Source organism: Dipodomys spectabilis, unplaced genomic scaffold (assembly GCF_019054845.1).
Source record: "Dipodomys spectabilis isolate Male_0828 unplaced genomic scaffold, ASM1905484v1 ptg000231l, whole genome shotgun sequence".
Lineage (NCBI taxonomy): Eukaryota > Metazoa > Chordata > Mammalia > Rodentia > Heteromyidae > Dipodomys > Dipodomys spectabilis.
Genome location: NW_024870908.1, coordinates 857355 through 878875, shown reverse-complemented (window position 1 = coordinate 878875; position 21521 = coordinate 857355). Strand labels below are relative to the sequence as shown.

At 58.8% G+C, this 21521-nt stretch overlaps 1 protein-coding gene across 4 annotated transcripts in view; it reads left to right on the top strand.

The window, feature by feature from the left end:
* Positions 1-21521, top strand: part of Abcc1 (ATP binding cassette subfamily C member 1) — a 62613-nt gene that overhangs the window by 6091 nt on the left and 35001 nt on the right. For all 4 annotated transcript variants that reach the window (XM_042698291.1, XM_042698293.1, XM_042698292.1 and 1 more), the window contains exons 2-5: positions 18090-18266; positions 19165-19290; positions 19905-20042; positions 20325-20450. In XM_042698291.1, the coding sequence (XP_042554225.1) occupies positions 18090-18266; positions 19165-19290; positions 19905-20042; positions 20325-20450 (567 nt within the window). The remainder of the gene's footprint in view (positions 1-18089; positions 18267-19164; positions 19291-19904; positions 20043-20324; positions 20451-21521) is intronic.

The following is a 21521-nucleotide window of genomic DNA, read 5'->3' as shown; positions in this document are numbered from 1 at the left end:
CCAGGCCGATCTCCTCAGGTTAATGACCTGGGAGAGCCGGGCTGTGGCCTGGTTGGCTGGGCAGGAGCGGGTGGGAGGGCTCACATAATTATGGGAGCCTGAGGAATGTGAAGCAGGCCTCTAATTTGTATGTTGGCTCCGGTGGTGGTGGGGGGCTGGCCTGGCTTTCATGATCGGATCTTGAACTGATCCAGGAAAGCCTCGCTCGTAAAACCTTGCCCGAACACTCTGCCATGCTAAATAAGTTGGTTGGGACAATGCGGGGGGGGGGGGGACACATCCCCAGCAAGGAGAGACACCTGCCCAGGTGGAGGGCACGGGGGGGGGGGGGAAGCCGCCATGTTGTGGGCGTGGCTCTGGGGACGGTTGGGCCCGGCTGTTTGTAGGATGGCAGCGGCCCTAGCCTCTGCCCACGGGATGCCAGGGTGCCTGCCCTCGTTACCACAGCCCGCAGCGTCCCCACACACTGCCCGCTGCCCCCCCTCCCGCCCCCCCCTCCTCCCCCAGGTTGAAACCACAGCCACCAGTTTGTGTGTGTGAAAGGGGGCACTTCCTCCACGCCAGAGGGTGAAGCTGCAGTCACTGGGAAGTGACTGCACCCAGGGCTGGGGGCTCCCCTGGCAGGACCAGGACAGGGCAGTGTCCCCACGCCAGCCGGGAGCCCGGCCCCTTCGTTTTATTTAGTGACTGTGAGGCAGGGTCTCCCTGGGCAGCTCAGGTCGGCCTCAAAACCCCGGTCTTCCTGCCTCTTCCCCTTCAGTGCCAGGATTACAGGCATGCGCCATCACACCTGGCTTTCGGCTTCAGTTTGGGGTTGGTTTTGGTGCCAATCCTAGGGCTGGAATTCCGAGAGTGGGTGCTGTCCCCAAGTTGTTGTTTTTTTTCTCTCAAGGTTGGCACGCTGCCTCTTGGGCCACAGCTCCATTTCCACCTGTCTGGTGGTTCATTGGAAATACCAGATTCACAGACTTTCCTGCCTGGGCTGGCTTTGAACTGTGGTCCTCAGATCTCGGCCTCCTGAGTAGCTAGGATGACAGGTGTGCGTCATCACACCGGGCTTTCTACTCCATTTTAAAGGCCCGGGGTAGGTAGCTAGTAAGAAACTCTTGGTTTCAGTGTGGAGTTGCTGTTCAAGATGGTCAGATCAAGGCAGACGCCCTCCAGCCCTCAGGTGTCAATTGAGATTTTATGGGACTTTTCCCCTCCACGCTCCCAGACTTTGCCCTCTGAGAACCTCAGTTTACCTTTTATCGGACTCTGTGGTTACTCTTTGCCTGCAAGTGCTCTGCCCACAAAGCCTGGCTTTGTAGCCAGGGCTTCCCAGCCTGAAGAAAGTGAGTGTTGGTCCTTTAATGAAAGAGGCTGGCTTCGTTCTCTAGTTCTTTTTCCTTCCTTCCTGTCAGTCCTGGGGCTTGAACTCGGGGCCTGGGCGCTGTCCCTGAGATCTAGAGCACTAGAGGCTGGCGTTCTACCGCATTGAGTCACAGCACCACTTCCGGGTTTTGAGTGGTTCATTGGAGATAAGAGTCTCGTGGGGACTTTTTCTGCCTGGACTGGCTTCAAACAGCAATCCTCACAGCTCAGCCTCCTGAGTAGCGAGGGTTACAGGTGTGAGTCACTGGCCCCTGGTCTGCCCGCTCTTTTTTTCATCCCGCTGGTTTATTATTATCTAGTAAATGTTCTGGGACATAGTCATGCTTGAGGCTTGGGCTCCTGTGGGGTGTGAGCTGGGGATACCCAAATCTGGGTCAGGTCCTGGACCACCTAGGGTGGGCGTAGGGTGGGCGGAGCTATGCTAGGTGACACCAGGTATGCCTAGAAGGCCATCAGGAGAAGGTGACATTTGACCCAAGGCTCCAGGGGTAAAAGTGGCCCTGCAAAGGTTGGAGATGATGGAAACGGGAGTCCTGAGGGAGAGCAGCACGTGCAAAGGCCCTGGGGAGCGTGGTATGGACCAGGAATCGCAGACTCTTAACTCAGGAGCCCAGAGCCTCCATGTCCTGTCCGGGGCACGCTACACAAGGCATAAAGCCCAGTCAAGTTGGTTGTGGGGCTAAGAAAGGCCTGGAAACTCTTGGCAGGTTGCTGGTTCCTTGGCTAAGGAGGTAGAGCAGGGCTGGGTCCCCAAGACACACCCTTTCTGGTGCATTGATGTGGGAATGAATCCCCTAGTTTTTGGTTTTCTTTAGGGTTTGGTACTAGGCAGTTGCTTCACCACTGAGTCACGCCTCCAGCCCCTGAGCTGAAGTTTTTAAAATTAAACTTTTTCTTTTGGCCAGTCCTGGGGTTTGAACTCAGGGCCTGGGCGCTGTCCCTGAGCTGCTTTTTGCTCAAAGCTAGCACTCTACCACTTGAGCCACAGGTCCCCACTTGCGGCTTTTTGGTTAATTGGAGATGTGTGCCACAGACTTTGCTGCCCAGGCTGGCTTGGAGCGGTGCCCCTCAGCTCTCAGCCTCCTGATTAACGAGGATTACAGGCGGGAGCCATCAGCTCCCAGCTTTCTGTTTTTCCTTTTTTTTTTTCTTGGAGGCATCTCAGAACCATGTCTGGAAACTTCTCAGGTGAGCTGGAGCTGGGGTACCCACACTCCATCTGCCTTTGCTCCTTTTACACCATGCTTTTCCTGACCATGAAGTGGAAGGACTCTTTCCCATCAGGATGATTTTCTAGGAGCTTCTAGAAAAGCTCTTTTCTTGATGTAGATCTGAGTGAATGACCTAACTTACACAAGAAAGATCTTGTACTGTGACACTGTGTGTGTGTGTGTGTGTGTGTGTGTGTGTGTGTGTGTGTGTGTGTGTGTGTGTGTGTGTGTGTGTGTGTGTGTGTGTGTGTGTGTGGTGTTAGCTTTAAAAACAAGAATCTGGAAGAATATTGGGAAAAGTTACAGTTTTGGTTTTTCCCTCCCCTGCCCTCCGCAGCAGCTATTCATGATAGTTTCTTGTGAAAACGTTCTAAGCACATTCAAATACCCATGCAGATGTGAGGGTAGCATAGTTTTTTTTTCCCCCTCCTGTCTAAATACGATCGTGTTCTGCATAGCTGTATCTTGTTCTCTCCACTTAAAAACGAGTACCAAAGCCGGGCACTGGTGGCTCACTCAGGAGGCCGAGATCTGAGGACTGTGGTTCAAAGCCAGCCCAGGCAGGAAAGTCTGTGAGATTATCATCTCCCAACTAACCACCAGAAGTGGCGCTGTGGCTCAAGTGGTAGAGCGCTGGCCTTGAGCTGAAGAGCCTGAGGGACAGCGCCTAGGCCCAGAGTTCAAGCCCCACGACTGTCAAAAACAACAACGAATACACAAGTCAGAATGGTGGTGCATACCTATAATCCCAGCACCCTGGAGGCTGAGGCAGGAGGATGGCCATTTTCTAGGCCAATGCTGGTTTTGTTTTGCAGCTGAGTCTGCATGAAGCTAAAGAAAAAGGAAATGAGATTGCTCTGTGGGCTACAGCTTAGCTGTCCTGGGGCTGCACCGTGGGCTCACCTTCCTGCTGGCCTGTGGGGGGGGGGTGTCACTTGACGGTTTTTGTTTTGACATGTTATTGGTGCCATGGGGTTATATTGGTGGGCATGCTGTGTGCACATGCATGCAAATATATGCAAATGCCCCCGGCGAATTCCCTTTCCGGAAGCGGCCAGGTTGAGAGAGAACTCCCATTGAAACTTGATAATTACCAGGTTGTTGCTGCAGTCTAAATTCCCACTGATGGACATACCAGAACTCACTGAACACCTGTTGTGTACCTGGCTTATCAGAGCCCTGGGCAAGCTGGGAACCGGCCAGGCCCCGGTTTAGCTCCGTGAAATTGAACCAGACGTTCCTGAAGGCTTAGGTCAGGAGCCAGAGCTGGAAGAAGGTGATTGGGTTCCGTTCCAGTTTTTAAATATGTGTTTACATTTTAAGCATTTCCCCCCCCCCCCCCGCCCCCCGTTCTGCTCTTAGATCAACAGTTACTCCTGGTTCTTCTTGGGGATGTGTGTTGAAGGTAGTTTTTCCACATTAACCTTCTAGTTGAAGGGGAGAGGTCTCTGTTGCCAAAAAAGTGACATGTGCTCTGTGAGAAAGCAAACCGTACACAAAGCATTTGATTTTATTATGTTCTGATTTTGTTCCATTGTGGCCTGAGGAAAAATACTGGAGGTTCCTTCTATTTGTGTGTGTGTGTGTGTGTGTGTGTGTGTGTGTGTGTGTGTGTGTGTGTGTGTGAGTGTGAGAGAGACAGAGACAGAGACAGACACGAAGGGAGAGAGTTAATGTGTGGTGTGTGTGTGTGTGTGTGTGTGTGTGTGAGCTTTTTTGCTCAAGGCTGGCACTCACTACTTGAACCACCTCCTCCACGTTCAGCTTTTCTGCAGTTAATTGGAGCTAAGAGCCTTGGATTTGTCTGCCTTGACCAGCTTCAATATACTGAGTAGCTAGGATTACAGGCATAAATCTAACCACTGGCGCCCAACCCTTCCCTCCCTCCTTCCCTCCCTCCTTCCCTCCCTCCTTCCCTCCCCCCCACCCTCACTCTCACTGTTAAGACTTGCAGTATACCCTAAAAATATGATCTGTTTTGGTGAAACTTTTATGAGCTGCTGCAAAGACTCTATTCTATAAGCTGTTGGCACACCGATTTATTTACCAGTTTTTTTTTTCTTGTTTCTTTTGGCAGCCAGGGGTTTGAAGTCTGGGTCTCCCTGTGAAGGGGCGGGCGCTCCTCCACACAGGCACACCTCTACTCTGCCCTTCTAAGTAGTTACAGAGACCCGGAACAAGCCTTTCTCTTGAGCTAACCAGTAACCAGGAGCCCTTCTGTTCCTCTTTCCGCAGTCATATAAACATTTATAACCTGAAGCCTTCTTATACTCATGACTCTGGGGGGGGGGGTGGTTTCATCGAACATGTCAGACACATCCCACGTGAGTCATCTTCCTCATCCTTTGTGATGGTTGCTCCAAGTTTTAGGTTTCTCATCCTTGAGCTGTTTCCCTGCTAATGGACCCTTACCCACCTCCCCACTTTTTAAAAGTAGACAGTGCTCTGACGTTCGTCTTTATCCATGTGCCAAAACTGCAGAAGTTACCTGGTGCGGGTGGATTCTGTCTACTCTGGAGGCTAAGATCTGAGGATCACAGTTCAAAGCCAGCCCAGGCAGGAAAAGCTGGTGAGACTTCGACTCCAAATAACTGTCATAAAAGCCGGACGTGGAGCTGTGGCTCAATGTGATTGACCTCTGGCCTTGAGCACAAAAGCTTGGGGACAGGGCCCAGACCCCGAGTCTGGACCCGGGACTGGTGTCACATACACACACAATTTGCATCAATTGTAATTTTGGGGGGTATAGAGCATTTGCCTAAATGGGTGTGCTCTGGGTTCAATTCCTAGCACCACAAATAAGTTAAAAAATATATATGCACACATATATAATTTATTTTTCCTGGTAGTAGGATTTGAACCTGCCATACTTGTTAGGCAGATTCTTTACCTCCTAGGCCTTAGTCCTAGCCCTCCCTCCTCTTCCTTTATTGGTTTTCAGTTACTTCTTCTTCCGATGAGGTCTGGTACTTTCTGCCGAAGGCCAGCCTTGGATCGGGATGCTCTTGTGTAACTGAGATTACAGGCGTGGGTTGTAATTTTCATCTTTCATATATGGATGGACTGGTTCTTATCCCACAGGTCCAGGGGCCTTTCCTAACCAGCAGGTTTGTTAATTACCCGGGATATAGAAGGCAGCCTTACTTCCTGTACACCTCCTGCCTTCTCTGTAGATAGGGAACGCTCTCAAGATGACACAGGGAGCTCTGTGGCTCTTTCCCCGTGTCTCTGGGGGTGTGGCCAGACTGCTGGGTCTTTTTGTGTTTAAAGGTGCTACAGTGATCAGGCCTCCAGTCCTGTCGTCTGGCATGCGTGCGTGCAGGTGTGCGTGCATGTATGTGTGTTTTCCCGCAGGCCGTTGGTAGTGTGTTGGTATGTAACATTCAAATCCTATGTGAATCGGTGTGGCGTTTTGCAAAACCACACTGGTAGATGGCGTGCCGCTTCCGTGTCTTGCGTTTTTATCCACACTTTCCCCTCGTGTTCCCATGTAAGCCTGGTCGCTACACCCTTCCGTGTCCGGTTGGCAGCATGGGTTGATGAGGGTCCTGTCATGGTTACCTGTGGTTTGACATTGAGGTCACTGGGGTGTTTCTCTTCTCCTCCCTCTCGTAAAGAAAACATTGCCTGGTTCTAGCCTGTTGCCTGTTTCCTTTGGATACAGAATCGGAGGCGGGAATGTAGCTCAGGACCTTTGGTAAGCTTCTAGCAGCTTCTGCCTGTGTTCCCCCGGTGTGGAAGGACACCACTTTTGTTGTTAATAGGGGGGTGAAGCGGAGCCCTCGCTCAGGGGCAGGGCGCTTGCCAGGCCCTGGATTGAGTCACCAGCCCCCCCCTTCCCTGGCTCCCTCCTCCCTGCCCCCCCCCTCGGAAAAGCAGAGTTGATGGCAGAGTTTTTCACCAGCCTTTGAAAGTTGGAGCCGAGTGGAGCCCGAGGCCTGGGAAAGGTGACCCGGGAGTTATTATTAGGTTGGTGTGTTGGGCGCCCTGTGATAAGGCATACACGCATGCGCCGTGGCAGAAGGGAGCCCTCATCTTTCTCTGTCCCACCACCACCTTTGGGTCCCGGTGTGCCACTTCTCACTTGGTGTTGGGGACAGAGAGGTCGATGGGCGCTCTCCTGTGGTCCAGCAGGAGAGTGAGGTGTGTGGCTGGGGCAGGCCTGGGGCTGGAGGAGCCTGGGTTTGAAAACTGCACCTGCACTTCCCAGCATGCACTGCGGGCGACTTTCCTAAGCCCCAGAGCAGAGGACACTGAGGCCGAGCAGCGGGCGGCCCAGAGCAGGCGCTCCGCGGACGACGTCTGCGGTGACGGACAGGAAGGGACCCCAAGGAGGTCTGGGGAAGACCATTGAAGAGGTCTCCTGTAGTCTCTGGGCAGCATTGGGACCGCCCAGCTGAAGCCCAGCCGGACATCCTGTCAGACTCCCTCCCTGCCCGCTTCTCCTGCCCTGGATAAATAAAGCAGGGTACCAGGGTGACTGTCAGCTGCCAGGAGGGGGTGGTGCCCATGAGGAATCTGGGAGGAAGTGGGTATCGGGTGTTGGCTCTGAAAGTCATTGTGCAGGCTTTATTGTTTCTCAGGATTAACAGTGTTGCTCAACACCCAGCTGGTGGCTGAGGTGCACAGCGAACCCCAGCAGAGACCACTCTGTGCTGCTGCTGCTGCTGCTGCTGCTGCTGCTGCTGCTGCTGCTGCTGCTTCTGCCAGTGTAGGGGCTGTGTGGTTTCTGATCCTAAGACCAGGCTGCTTCAAAGGGCGTTTCCCAGCCGAGCACCAGTGGCTCACACCTGTCATCCTAGCTGCTCAGGAGCCTGCGATCTGAGGATTGAAGTTCAAAGCCAGCCCGGGCAGGAAAGTCCATGAGACTCTTATCTCCAATCAACCACCAGAAAACTGGAAGTGGCGCTGTGGCTCAAGGGGTCGAGCGCTCGCCTTGAGCTGAAGAGCTGAGGGACAGCGCCCAGGCCCAGAGTTCAAGCCTCACGACCCACCAAAAAGAAAAAAAAGGGGGTGTTCCCTCTTCCTACTCCCCATTCTCTTTGTTGGATGTTGTAAGAGGAGTGGTATGGAAAGGAAAATCAAAGAAACTCATAATGCAAAGTGCACCCTCCATTATTATTTTCTAGGCATGAGCAATGGCAGATCATCCTGCTATCATCCCTTCCTTTCCTGCTACCACCTGCCACCCTCTGTTTCTTTGCCACAGATCTCAATGGGTTGTATTTTTTTTCCTTTGTCAGTCGTGGGGCTTGAACTCTGGGCTTGGTTGCTGTCCCTCAGCTCTTCAGCTCAAGGCGAGCACTCTACCACTTGAGCCACAGTGCCACTTCCAGTTTTCCGGTGGTTTACTGGAGATAAGAGTATCACGGAGTTTCCTGCCCAGGCTGGCTTTGAACCGAGATCCTCAGATCTCAGCCTCCTGAGTAGCTAGGATGACAGGTGTGAGCCGCCAGCACCCAGCTAGGTTGTATTTTTTGTTTTTGGTTTTAAGAAAAGAATGGACTGAGCCAGGTGCCAGTGGCTCACGCCTGTCATCCAAGCTTCTCAGGAAGCTGAGAGCTGGAGGATTAATGTTCAGAGCCAGCCTGGGCAGAAAAGTCTGCAAGACTCCAAGGTGAAAAGTAGAGCACCAGCTAGGCAAGCTCAAAGCTCTGAGATAATGCCCGAGAACCCTGTGAAAACCAATATGTATTGTTTGATTTCCTGGACACAGTATTTTTCTTTTTTTGTTTTTGTTGGTCGTGGGGCTTGAACTCTAGGCCTGGGCACTGTCCCTGAGCTCCTCAGCTCAAGGCTAGCGCTCTACCACTTGAGCCATAGTGCCTTTCCTGGTTATGTGGTGCTGAGGAATCAAACCCAGGGCCTCATGCATGCGAGGCAAGCACTCTACCACTGAGCCACCTTCCCAGCCCCACAGTATTTTTCTTAATTAACAGATGTTTACTTGAAAATGAAATGTCAACATGGATCTAGTTAAGTACTTTGCTTTTATAGTTTTACCTTCATGAGCCGGTGGGTCATAGCCTTGTTTTTTTTCCTGCATGGACAATGATCCTGGGGAAATAGGAGACTCCGGAGACTGGTGTCCTGGAGGATCTATCTGAGGCCGGTACCTGGTCCCATGTCTAGCCCATTTGGTCCACAACCTCCCAGGGTCTCCTGAGTTTTTAACGGGGCTCCCAGTTGGGAATCCAGGGCTGTGCTGGGCAGGGACCTACCTTCTCTGAGCTTCAGTCTTGAGGGAGAAATGTGCAAAGAAATTGAAAGGAGGCTGGGAAGGTGGCTCAGTGGTAGCGTCCTTGCTTTGCATGCATGAGGCCCTGGGTTCGATGCCTCAGCACCACATAAGTAGAAAAAGCTGCAAGTGGCACTGTGGCTCAAGTGGTAGGGCGCCAGCCTTGAGCTGGAGAGCTGAGGGACAGCGCCCAGGCCCAGAGTTCAGGCCCCATGACCGACAAAAACAAACAAACAAAAAAACAAATCGAAGGTACAGCCAGGAAGTGTGGCTCAGTGCCCAGTGCATGGCGTTGGCAGTTTGACTGGGAGGAACGAAGGCTTCTGAGGGGGATCTGGCTGTGTGGCCAACAGTAGCCTAAAAGCTAATTTCTCCCCAGTGCAAATCCCAGCTGTAGGGCTCCATTCCCGAAAGGGCCAGCGGCCCAGGCTCCTCCCATCTGTTGCTTTGCTGCTCTCGCCTGCACAGACCAAGATGGCACACTCCATTTCCCCAGGAAGGAAGGGAAAGAGGACACAATCTGGAAGGTGCCCCCAGCTCTCCTTTGTGTCCTATTGGCTGGCAGCTAGCCATACGGTCGCATCTGGTTGCAAAGGAGGCTGGGAGATGTAGTTTCTGGGTGTGCGCGTGCCCAGCCGAGCAGGACTTGTGGGTTAGGAGGGTGACTCTTGGCGTGCCTGGTGTCTCAGAAGTGGGGGTAGAGCTGCAAGGAAAAGAGAGCGCATCTCAGCTGTTCGTGGGACAAGCGATGGATCTGTCTGATCTGCTGTGTGACTTTGGTCAGAGTTGGTTTTGTTTCTGTATTGGAGTGCAAGCCTTGCATTTGTTAGGCCCTTAGCTGTATCACAGAGCTAAATCCATAGCGTGGAGTTATTTATAATTGGCACACATTAACTACTTACTCAGCCAATGACCGTGCTATGCCGTGTTTCAGTTTGGGGAGGGGGGGGTCTCTGATTGAGGAGGAAACTGAGGCACAGTTAACATTTTCCCACATTGACACAGGGGCAGACTGAGTAGTTTGACCTGGGCTACTCTCTTCCCCTCAGGTGTTTGCAGATAATCCTGTACCTCACCTCATGTCTGTGAGGATTGCTTTGGGTTTCTAGAAACAGGGCCTTGGAGGTAGTTATCTGTTTTTACTTACCAGGAATTTCAGCATTCCTGGTTAATGGCCAATGCTGTTAGGGAAGACAAATCTACCTTTTCATTATCTTTTTTCCTGAAGGCTCCAGAATGGCCACTGCAGCTCAAACGAACACTTACAAGTTCCAGATGGGAAGAGAGATGGGCCTACCAGCCTTATTTGTTCCCTTATTTAAAAAATCACGCCCCCTTCACCTGACTGTAGACCGCTCATGAGTCTCGGTGGAAGTGGGCCATGTAACCGTCTAGCTGCAAGGGAGGCGGGAAGAACAAGCCCCTGGTATTGACAATTGGGGAGATGGGCCTGGGCGAGGTGTGAACCGACACAGGACTTGCCCGGGATCTGTGCACATCACCCTGCAAACTTAAAACCCTCCTAGGTAGCGAGCAGCGCCAAACATGACACAAACTTCATGGAAACGGTTGTTGCTTTGTTTTTTTATTGTGTAGAGAATTGCTCAGTAAGTCATCTTCCCCCAAGTGTTTCCAGCTGGCCCCTGGCTGACTCTGAGCTGTAGAACCCACCAATCCAGGGGCCAGTTGTACCTCCTTACACAGCACTGCACCACCAGCCTGGTGGGCTGATTGTATCTCCCTAAACCACATTGTACCCCCGATGTGGGGCCGATTGTGTCTCTCTACACTGTGCACTGCGGCCCACTTGTTGGTCTGTAAGGCTCTCCAGCCTGCCGGGGGCCCACCCGTGCCACCTGATAGGCGTCAGAGGGGGTGGCAGGCAGCTTACCAGGCCCCGGCCTGACCAGTGCTAGCACAGCGCGGAGCTCTTGGTCTCGGCAGGGCACTTGCTGCTGGTGGACAGGCAGAAGCCTGGGCCCGGGTGACCACATGTTCTGGAAAAGGCTGTGCCTTGGCATGTGGAGCGGGTGGTGTGGCCTCTGCCCGGGCTTGGCAGCAACAAGCTGGCCCGGGCATGTGCCTTGTGCAGACAAGGAGGCAGCCGGCAGGGGAGACGATGCCAGAGCAGGCTGCTGGCAGCCTCCGGCCGGCCTCCAGGCCTGCCCAGCGCTGTGGGGAGCAGATGGGTCCTCGCCTTAGAAGTCGGGGGAGTTTCTTGCGGCGCCTCCTTGGTCCTGCAGACTTAGAAGCATCCTCTTGCTGTCCCCAGTTGGTGCGGTAGCATTCAGGAAGGGGCCACGCTGCTGTCACAGCCCCGCAGCAGGACCTGTCATGCGAGGGTGTGGTTGGCGCCATGTGTAGGCCTGGCCCGCGAGACGCGCAGACCCCTGCCACAGACATTCAGATGGGAGAGCCATTGGCCAAGGACAGTGCCTTCCAGTGTCCCCCCCCCCCCCTCCCTCCCTCTCTCCCTCCCTTCCCTCCATTACCATTCTTATCCACCTTCCCCTATCTTGCCCCTTTTAAATTTTTTTGTTGGTCATGGGGCTTGAACCCTGGACCTGGGCGCTGTCCCTCAGCTCAAGGCGGGCGCTCTACCACTTGAGCCACAGCCCCCACTTCTGTTTTCTAGTGGTTATTGGAGATAAGAGTCTCACGGACTTTCCTGCCTGGGCTGGCTTTGAACTGTGATCCTCAGATCTCAGCCTCCTGAGCAGCTAGGATGACAGGCGTGAGCCACAGGCGCCCGGCTTAAACTCTCTTAGTTGCTTTTCTTTCATTTTGTTTTTGGTGGTGCTTGGGTTTGAACTCGGGGCCTTGCCCCTCCAGGTCCCTCATTAGAGCTTGAGAGAGGATCTTTCTGTGTCGCTCAGGCTGGCCTTTAAACGGCGATCCTCCGGCAGCATCAGCCTCCAGAGCAGGGATGAGAGGCGTGCACTACAACACCCAGCGAGTACAGGATCAGCATTTCTTCTGTGTATATCTTCATGATGCTGGGTGCGAGAGGCAGGTCTGTCCCTCCGGAGCCTGCCCTTGGCCACTGTGAGCATTCCTCCCTTTAGTGGTCCTGGCACCGGGGCCTGTGTGTTAAGGTCTGAGGCCTGGCAGGCTGCAGTGTGCGTCGGAGGGGAGCCAGGCCGCGCTGGTTCTGTCTACAGCAGCGTCCTAGGCTGCAGGGGCCTGGGGGGGGGGAGAGGAAGGGCGGGGGGGGGGGGGGAGGACCCTGCTTAACACTCATTTCCGTGCCAGCCTCACACTCCTGGAGCTCACGACTCCACACAGCGGCGTCTGCCCGGTGGGCACCCGTGAGCTTCCGGTCTTGCCATGATCTCGTCCTGCGCCCCCGCAGGGGTCCGCTGTGGCCTCCCTGTCCCCTCTCCCCGGCCCTGCGGTGCCTGCATGCCTTGCGCCTGCCTCCTGACTGTCCCCTGTTGTCCCCTCTCTGTCCACTTGTCGCAGCATTGAGGCCGAGCTCAGATTTTTACCTATTTCTAGAAGCCATCTCTCACCTCCCCAGGGCCAGGTTGGCCGCACTTCACGGTGGAAGCCGCCCTGGGCTCCACTGGGCCCGGGTGAATGTACCAGTCTGCTATGTCCGGGTAGAGGCTATTGGTGCCTGGCTCCCTCGTGCAGGCTGGGCAGCGCTGGGCAGGCTGCTGTCCCTCTCTGTGCTTCAGTCACTTTGCTCTGCAGAAATGCACTGTGTGCCCACTTCCAAGGGCCATGTCCGTGGAAGGCTGGCTGTGGTGCTTGGTCTCCGCAGTCCATCTCACCGGAGGTGGCTCTTCCCCCTGGAGACGGCTGTCTGTCCCGGCCAGGCCAGCGTTCTCCTGGGACCAGCCCAGGGGGGTTGCGAATCGCCCCAGCGCCCGGAACCGACCTGCCCAGCCTGAAATGTCAGTGTGCACAGGGAAGCAGCCGCGGGCTCAGCCGCGCTGGGATGCCAGGTGGGCGCTACCGCACGCGGCGCTGGGTGTTTTCATGAACACAGCGGAGGCTGGTGTCGCCGGCCCGGCCTCCTCCTGAGGTGGAGGCTCTGTGGATGGTTAAGAAATCGTCTTCTGAGGTCCGGAGAAGGCGCCCCTCAAGCGGGTGGCCTTGAAGCATTGGGTGGGGAGGTGTGAGCACGGCTCAGGGCGGGAGCGCCTTGTCTCCATGCTCGGCCCCCTGTGCCCCTTTGCCACCTGCAGCCTGGCTGTGATCACGCGTGGACTTCTCACCCACCCACCCACAGGCTCTGTGGGGCCTTCCTCAGAGCGCCCCGCCCCGGGGCCTGCAGGACCAGGACCTTGAGCGGTCACCACGCAGAGGAGGGAGGGAGGGAGGGGAGACAGGGGACAAAGACCGCATAGAGCAAATGCCACGAGACCCGGCCCGAGGAGGCGGCAGGGCTCTGCGGGTGCCAGCTGCCGTACCAGACGGTGCGGATCCAGGGGTTTCTCTTATGACCCAGGAGCAGGCGGCGCGCGCCGTCTGGAGTCGGGGCCCGGGGCACGCGCCCACCGGGGCACAGCCCGCTGCTCACGGGATCCCACCGCGGGCCCCGGCGGCGCTTAGCATCGTGCGGGGTCATCAGATCGAACCCGAGCCGTCGCCTCGTTATCTGGCTGCGGGAGGCTTAGGAGCGCCTGAGCCAGGCCAGCGCCGGGGCGCGGGGACAGGCGCTTCCCAGGGGCTCGTCGGGTCCGGGTCTGAGGCGCCAGCAGGCCACCACCAAGTGGCCATCAGCGTGTGGCTGGGTGGCACCGTGGGCTCTCGGGCTGTGGGCCCAGGGATGCAGTGGCCTCCAAGGCTTGGTCGACTTGATTGGATTAAGTGTGTGTTTGTGTGTGTGTGTCCGTGTCCTAGGACTTGAACTCAGGGCCTGGGTGCTGTCCCTGAGCTTTTTCTCTCCAGGCTTGAGCCACAGCTCTCCTTCTGGCTTTTTGTGAATTAGTAGAGATAAGAGTCTCACAGGGGGGGCTGGGAAGGTGGCTCAGTGGTAGAGCGCTTGCTTTGCATGCCTGAGGCCCTGGGTTCGATTCCTCAGCACCACATAAGCAAAAAGCCGGAAGTGGCGCTGTGGCTCAAGTGGTAGAGCGCTCGCCTTGAGCTGAAGAGCTGAGGGACAGCACCCAGGCCCAGAGTTCAAGTCCCACGATTGACCCAAAAATAAAGAGTCTCACGGACTTTCCTTGCCCAGCCTGGCTTCCAGCCGCAGTCCTCAGATCTCAGCCTCCTGAGTAGCGAGGGTGACACGCGTGAGCCACCGCGCTGGGCACAAGGTTCGGTTTTAAAGAGGAAGCCCGGCATGGGGCCCAGCTCGGGGGTGAGGTGCCAGGCCCCCCCATGCCAAGCAGAACCCACGTGCATTGAGCTGCAGGCTCGTTGTGCTGGCCACGCTGGACGGCTGCACCCCGAGGCTGGAGCCCTGGTCACACACGGCCTCCCCGGGATGGGGGATCACCCCCCCCCCCATCATGTTCCGGGCTTTATTCTCAGCTCGCCAGCCGTGGCCAGCCGCCGCTCCCCACTGCGGGTTTCCCAGCAGCCCTTGGGGCCAGGCCGCTCCTGGCCTTTACAAAGCGCCCATGCCCCTCCTGGCCTGGTGCCCGCAGCCCACCCTCCTGGGTGGGGTTCAGCCCCCCCATTCCTCCCCCCTCCCATCCCTGCCCCCAGGTCTGTCTGGGAGTCTCAGAGCCTTGGTGCACCTGCAGAGCAACTTATAGACTGTGTGTGTGTGTGTGTGTGTGTGTGTGTGTGTGTGTGTGTGTGTAGACTGTGTGTGTGTGTGTGTGTGTAGACTGTGTGTGTGTGTGTGTGTGTGTGTGTGTGTGTGTGTACACGCACCATTCTGTACATGCACCATTCTCGCGTCTCATGGTCTTTCCTTCTACCAAATCCCCAGCCAGCGCGCCAGCCACTGAGTCCCGCTGCGTCCCCTGCCACCCCCTCCCCTGCCCCAGGTCCAGCCCTGCAGACCGGGACAGCCTCTCTGTAGCCCAGGATGGTCTTGAACTCAGGATCCTGCCTCTGCCTCCCGGGGGCTGGTCTTGCAGGCGCGGGGTGTGAGTGTTCCGTGCTTTCGGCTGCGCACAGAGACTTCCCATTGAACCCTGGAACCAGCTGGGAGCTGGTGCGTCTCCCTCTGCCTCTGGAAAGTGTGGTCCCTCGACGTGGGGACCAGACCCTGCGCTTTGTGCTGGCGGCGTGGGTGCTGAGCCACCCCCCCAGCCCCTTTGTGTGAGTTTCGTGCTTCAGGTGGGCTCTCCTCCCTGCAACCTCAGTCTCCTGAGCGGCTGGTATTGCAGGCATGCATGACCACGCTCTCCGTATTGGTGGTACAGACACTTCACACCAGATCGCTGTCTAGAATGTTCCATGCTGCATGGAGCCCCGCTGTGTTGGGTAGATCAGTGCTATGTATACCATCTCTCACAAGCTTGCGTTGGCTCCGGTCAGGTGTCCTGCACCCCTCCGATGGCTGTGTGGTGTTGAGGCTGTTATTAGCCTCTCTGGTCCTCTCCTTCCTCCCCCAGAGCCTGAATGCGTGGATCAGGTGGGGCGGAGCTCCGGCTATGCTTTTATGGCTCCCGAGCTGCGGCCCTGGTGATGTCTATGGCCCTGGTGGACCTGCTGCCCCCGGGCCTTTGCATGGGGTCCAGCCAGTGAGGTGGGGGGGGGGACACCGGCGTTCCACAGCCCGCCCTGCTGGCCTCCGGCTCGACCAGGGGTCAGCATTGGGGTCCCCCGACCCCGCACCTGCTTTCTCCTAGCGAGGAGCTCAGCACTGAACGCCTTCAGGTTCAGATCCCGGTCCTGTCCCTTCCTGGACCGGCCCGGCCGGCCGCTGGGCCGTTGTGCTTGGCAGCCGCGCGTGCGCGTGCGCGGTGGGGACAGCCTCTCCCGGCTGGGCTCCCGCTGCTGTTTATTTGTGAAGCGGGAGCCCCCGCGGAGGGACAGCAGCGGGACAACACACCCGAGGCCCTCCTGCTCTCCGCCCAGCGGCTCCTGTTCTGGGAGCCGCCGTCCCCGCAGCGCCGGCCTCAGGGGCGCCTCCGGCCCAAAGCCAGCGCCCCAAGTGCCCTTGGCACTCAAGACAGAGGCCCGCCATGCTGGCCTCTAAGCAGCCTCTGAGCGCTGGAGCCCCCCCCCCCCCCCTGTTTGGTTTTGCTTTCTTATAAATAAGGCTTTGATTGGAGTTTATTGCTTTTCTGATCGGGTCTTACACTTTTGCCCAGACCAGCTTTGGGCTTTGACTTTTCCTGCCCCCCCCCCCCCCCCCATCCTGCATCGCCGGGATTACAGGCGTGAGCCACTATTCCTGGCTTTTACTGTGTTTTGAGATAGGGCCTTGCTAACTGTTCGCTTCTGCCGGCCTCGAACTGTGATCCTCCTACCTCTGCCTCCCGGGGAGCGGGGGTGACAGGCGTGAGGCGGGGTGCTGGGCTTGGGTTTGTTTTGTTTTTCTCGTTTCTGTCGGGTCTTGGCTCACGTTGTCATCTGGGGGGTGTAGGGGGGGCTTTTCTGTCACTGGCTCCTCTGGCCTGGCCTGCCTCCCCGCTTCTTCCTGGCCTCTGAACCTCTGCTTGTGGACGGAGGGCTCTAGTTTTCGGCTGGTCGTGGCCGCGGCCTTTGGTGGAGACGAGCGGACAGTGGCGACCTTGTTTTCCAGCCTCGTGACCCCGCGTGCAGTCACCCTTCATGACTTCCGCTCCACTGCACCCCCCAGCCCCCCCCACCCCGCTGGCCACGCGCGTGGGTGTGGAGCGTGATCCCCGGGGGCCTGAGGACGATCGGAGCTCCTCACCCCCCACGCGAGGCCCCGTACCCCATACCCCACGCGCGTGACCCTCGCTGCCCCTTGGGCAGGGTGGGAGGCGGGGTGGGGGGCTCAGCCCAGCCCCCCCCAGCTCTCGTGGCTCTGCGCCCGCGCTGGGTTGGCTTCTGAGGCCCCCAGAGAAGCAGGAAGGGGTGGGGGGAGGCCGTGGACCCTTGAGTGGGCCTCAGCGAGGGGATCCCCCCCTAAAGACAGCCCCCACACATGTTGGGTCCTGGGATTCGAACTCAGGGCCTGGATGCGGACCCCGAGCATTGTTTGCTCAAGGCTGGCGCTCTGCCACTTGAGCCACAGCGCCACGTCCGGTTTTCTGGTGGTTTATTGGAGACCAGAGTCTCACGGCCTTTCCTGCCCGGGCTGGCTTCGAACCGCGATCCTCAGGTCTCAGCCTCCCGAGGAGCGGGGATGCCAGGCGCGAGGCACGGGCGATGCTTGGGGTCCGCTGGGGTGCGCACAGGAGCCCCCGCACGCCGCCCCTCCCGGCCGAGGCGGGCTTGGGTGGGGTTCTCGCCCCTCCTTCTGTGGAAGAAAGTTCTGGTGCGGGTCAGCTTTCTCCTTCCCCTGCCCCCCCTTCCCTGCCCCGCCGGCCGGCCAGGCCGGGCTGAGGTCAAGGCTGGCCAGCTGGCGGGCAGGAAGCCACGCCCGCCCGCCCGCCCCAGCTGCTGAGCCGCGACCTCACACGCCCTCCCTCCTGCACGCCGGCGGGCGGCTCGGGTCACGGGGTACCCCCCTCCGCCCAGCCTGCCCAGCTCTCACAAAGCCTCCCCCCCCCCCCCCCGTTCCCAGCAGACACCCCACAAAGCCCCTCTTCCTGCGTTAGCTTCCCAGGAGCTGGGATTACAGGCGTGCGCCATCACGCGCGGCTTTAGCTCCCTCTTCGGAAGCTCTTGGATGGGAGGTCTTGATCCGGGCCTTTTGTGTTGTGTTTGGAGCCCGGGGCCTTCAGCCTTCCGGGGGGGTGCTGTCCCCCAGCTCGCCCTGGCCAGCATGCTGCGTTTTGATGGAAAAAAATACTGCTTCCCTCACTGGCTCTTTACAGTTGTGTTGTCGGTGGTGGGACTCGAACTCTGGGCCTGGGCGTCGCCCCTGAGCTCTTCTGCCCACAGCGAGCGCTCCACCACCTGAGCCACGGCGCCACTTAAGGTTTTTGAAAGGCTGATTGGAGATAAGAGTCTCTGGGGGAGTTTCGTTCTCAGGCAGGATTCGAACCGTGATCCTCAGGCCTCAGCCTCCCGCGTAGCTAGGGTGACAGGCGTGAGCCCCCGGCGCCGGGCTCGCAGCTGGATTTTCTAGAGGAGGTCGAAAACAGTGGCCACAACAAGCAGCCGTGCGTGGGTCGCACGGGACTCCCGTGGGGCTGCACGCGGGAGCTGAGGTCGGGAGGCTGGCGGCTCCGCGCAGGCGCCCTGGGTATGAAGAGTGGCCGCCCGCGTTGTGTCCCCAGGACTGGAACATCACGTGGTACAACAGCAACCCCGACTTCACCAAGTGCTTCCAGAACACGGCGCTGGCCTGGGCGCCCTGCGCCTGCCTCTGGCTCTGCTTCCCCCTCTACTTCCTCTACCTGACCCGCCATGGCCGCGGCTACATCCAGATGACGCGCCTCAACAAAGCCAAGACCGTGAGTGCCTGCGCCGCAGGCGGGCCGCAGCGGGTGGAGCAGGGAGTAGAGATGGGGTCGCTGGGAGGGGACCCGGGTTAGGGGCCGGGTCGCTGCCCCCCCCCTGGGCGGGCCGCCCCTTCCCGCGGGCCAGGAGCGTCTGGGGACCGCGCTGTGGACCTGAAACTCTGAGAGCACTTTGTACAGTTCTGGGGTTTTTTTTTTTCAGGGCACATTGTTTTCTTTTAAAATAGTGAATGAGATTTCCTTCTTGCTCAAAGCCGCCCTCCACGGGAAGGAGGCCCACCTGAGGACCCGGGTCACATGCGCCAGGCCCCGGGCCTCGCGCCACTCAGCTGCTGGTTCATAGCAACCACAGTGCCCCCCCCCCCCCCCCCCCCACTCGCCACAGGACCTTTGCACTGCTCACTCCCTCTGCTCTCAATAGTGCTTTCCTCCTTTTTCTTTTTTGCCAGTCCTGGGGCTTGAACTCTGGGCCTGGGCGCTGTCCCTGAGCCTCTCTCTGCTCAAGGCTAGCCCTCTACCACTTGAGCCACAGCGCCACTTCTGGCTTTTTCTGCGAATGTGGTGCTGAGGAGTCGAACCCAGGGCCTCAGGCATGCGAGGCAAGCGCTCTACCACCGAGCCGCCTTCCCAGCCCCCTCCTTTTGCCTCTTTCTGAGACAGGATCTCCCGGTGGAGCCCAGGCCCCCCAGAGCTTGGGCTCAGGCTGCTGGGTGCCGGGACTACAGGCGTGCACCACCACGGCCAGCGTCCCGTCTTTGAGGCCTGTGTGGGTCTGTGTGGCAGAGCCACGGACACGCCGGGACCGCGACCCGAGGCGGAGCTGTGGCGGTCTTCCTGGCGAGTGACGCCCGGGAACCCGGGGCTCACTGGGGGTGTCCCCCCTTTCTTCCAGGCCTTGGGGTTCCTGCTCTGGGTCGTGTGCTGGGCAGACCTCTTCTACACTTTCTGGGAAAGAAGTCAGGGCACGCCGCTGGCGCCGGTGCTGCTGGTCAGCCCCACGCTGCTGGGCATCACCATGGTGAGTGGAGCTGCCCCCCCCCCGTCCTCCTGGAGGAGGGGACTACAGGTGTGCGTCACCACGCCCAGCCGTGATGCGCCACGCCACAGAGGGGCCTGTCCCGAATTGTACCACGTCACGCATGCGCGTGTGTGGACGTGTGTGTGTGTGCAGGGGTTGCCGGGCCTGGTGCCCCCACAGCGCGCCTCACTTTCCAAGGTGTCCAGGCCGGGTTTCTGGCTCCTGTGGGCAGACGGTTGCCCCACGGGGCCCTGGGGCTGGAAGAACCCCCACATGAAGGCACCCAGTGTGGGTGCCACAGGCTGGCCCTGGGGGACCGAGCTGGGGCCCGCCGGGCTCAAAGCTGAGCAGGATGCCGGGGTTGAGTTCAGGCCGGCCAGCTGCCGGCAGCACGTGCAACGGTCCTGGGGTCGGAGAGGAGGCCACGGTGGCCTGTGCGGCGGGCGGGGGGGGGGGGGCGAGCCACAGGCGCGCACACAGTGGACGCAGGGGACGTCAGGGAGCGCGAGGCCTTGCACGGCGCTCCTGCCACTCTGAGCACCGCCGGTGCTTTCTCTCTGTGTGTCTGTGTGTCTGTGCGTGTGTCTGTGTGTCCGTGCGTGTGTCTCTCGCAGCTGCTCGCCACCTTCCTCATCCAGCTGGAGCGGAGGAAGGGGGTGCAGTCGTCGGGGATCATGCTCACGTTCTGGCTCGTCGCCCTCCTGTGCGCCCTGGTCATCTTGAGATCCAAGATCATGGCCGCCTTACGGGAGGTGAGTGCCCCAGCCAGGCCTGGCCTCTCCCCCGGCGCCTCCCTGGCTCGGCCGCAGCCGGTGTTTTCTAGAACCTTCTTTGCTCAGAGCTCCCTCTGCAAAGCCCCACGGGCCCACGCGGGCACCTCGATGGCCCTCCCAGCATGCCGCGGGGCGCGGGCGTGGCTCTGCCTGGCGCCTGGCCCGGGCGCCCCATGGGGACACTCACCCCAGACGTGCTCGTAGGAGGGGAAACTGAGGCAGGGAGGCGCTCAGTGAGTCTGGTCCCCCCCCCCCCCGCAGGGCGCGCCGGTGGACACGTTCCGCGACGCCACGTTCTACGTGTACTTCACCCTCGTGCTCGCGCAGCTCGCGCTCGCCTGCTTCTCCGACCGCGCGCCCCTCTTCTCCGAGACCATCCACGACCCGGTGAGTGTGCGCGCACGCACGCGCATGCACGCGTCAGGGAGAGCAGGAGGCGCGCGTGCGAGTGTGCGTGCGACCTGCTGGAGGTTAGAAAAGCCACGTGTGAGCCAGGCGCCAGTGGCTCCCGCCTGTCATCCCAGCTCCTCAGGAGGCTGAGAGCTGAGGATCGCGGTTCGAGGCCAGCCCGGGCAGGAAAGAACGTGAGACTCTTCTCTCCCATGAGCCACCAGAAAACAGGAAGTGGCGCTGTGGCTCGAGTGGTAGAGCGCCCGCCTGGAGCTGCAGAGCTGAGGGACAGCGCCCAGGCCCAGAGTTCAAGCCCCACGACCGACTTCAAAAACAAAAAAAGCGTTGGTGGTTTTGGGCCGCAGTGCGCAGGGCAGGCGCTGAGGGGCGCGGAACCCCAGCCGCACCCCCCTCCCGTCCTGCTCCGTCTCACAGGCCTGGGTGTGGGGTGCGCTGGGCCCTGAGGGGTGTGGGTTTGAGTTTCTCCTCTGTGGGTCTCTGTGCAGCCTCTTCCTCCTCTCCTCCCCCTCCTCCTCCTGCTCCTCCTCCTCCTCCTGCTCCTCCTCCTCCTCCTCCTCCTCCTCCTGCTCCCACTCTTCCTCCCCCTCCTCCTCCCCCTCCTTTCTGCTCCTCCTCCTCCTGCTCCTCCTCCTCCTCCTCCTGCTCCTCCTCTTCCTCCTCCTGCTCCTCCTCCTCTTGCTCCTCCTCCTCCCCCTCCTCCTCCCCCTCCTTTCTGCTCCTCCTCCTCCTGCTCCTCCTCCTCTTGCTCCTCCTCCTCCCCCTCCTCCTCCCCCTCCTCCTCCTGTTCCTGCTCCTGCTCCTCCTCCTCCTCCTCCTTCTCCCCTTCCTCACCAGCTGCCACCCAGATCTGGTAGGATGCTCAGCTCAGGCGCTGTCCTGACCCCTCGGAGGTGGGCAGCAGGAGGGAAAGGTCCTGCAACTGTGGCAGTGGTGGGAAGAGGAGGGGGTGGGGCGGGCAGTCCCAGCAGAGCCGTGGGCGGTGCAAAGGCCCTGGGGTGGGGTGGGGTAGCGGCGGTTGGCGGCAGGCAGGATCTTCAGGGGATCTTC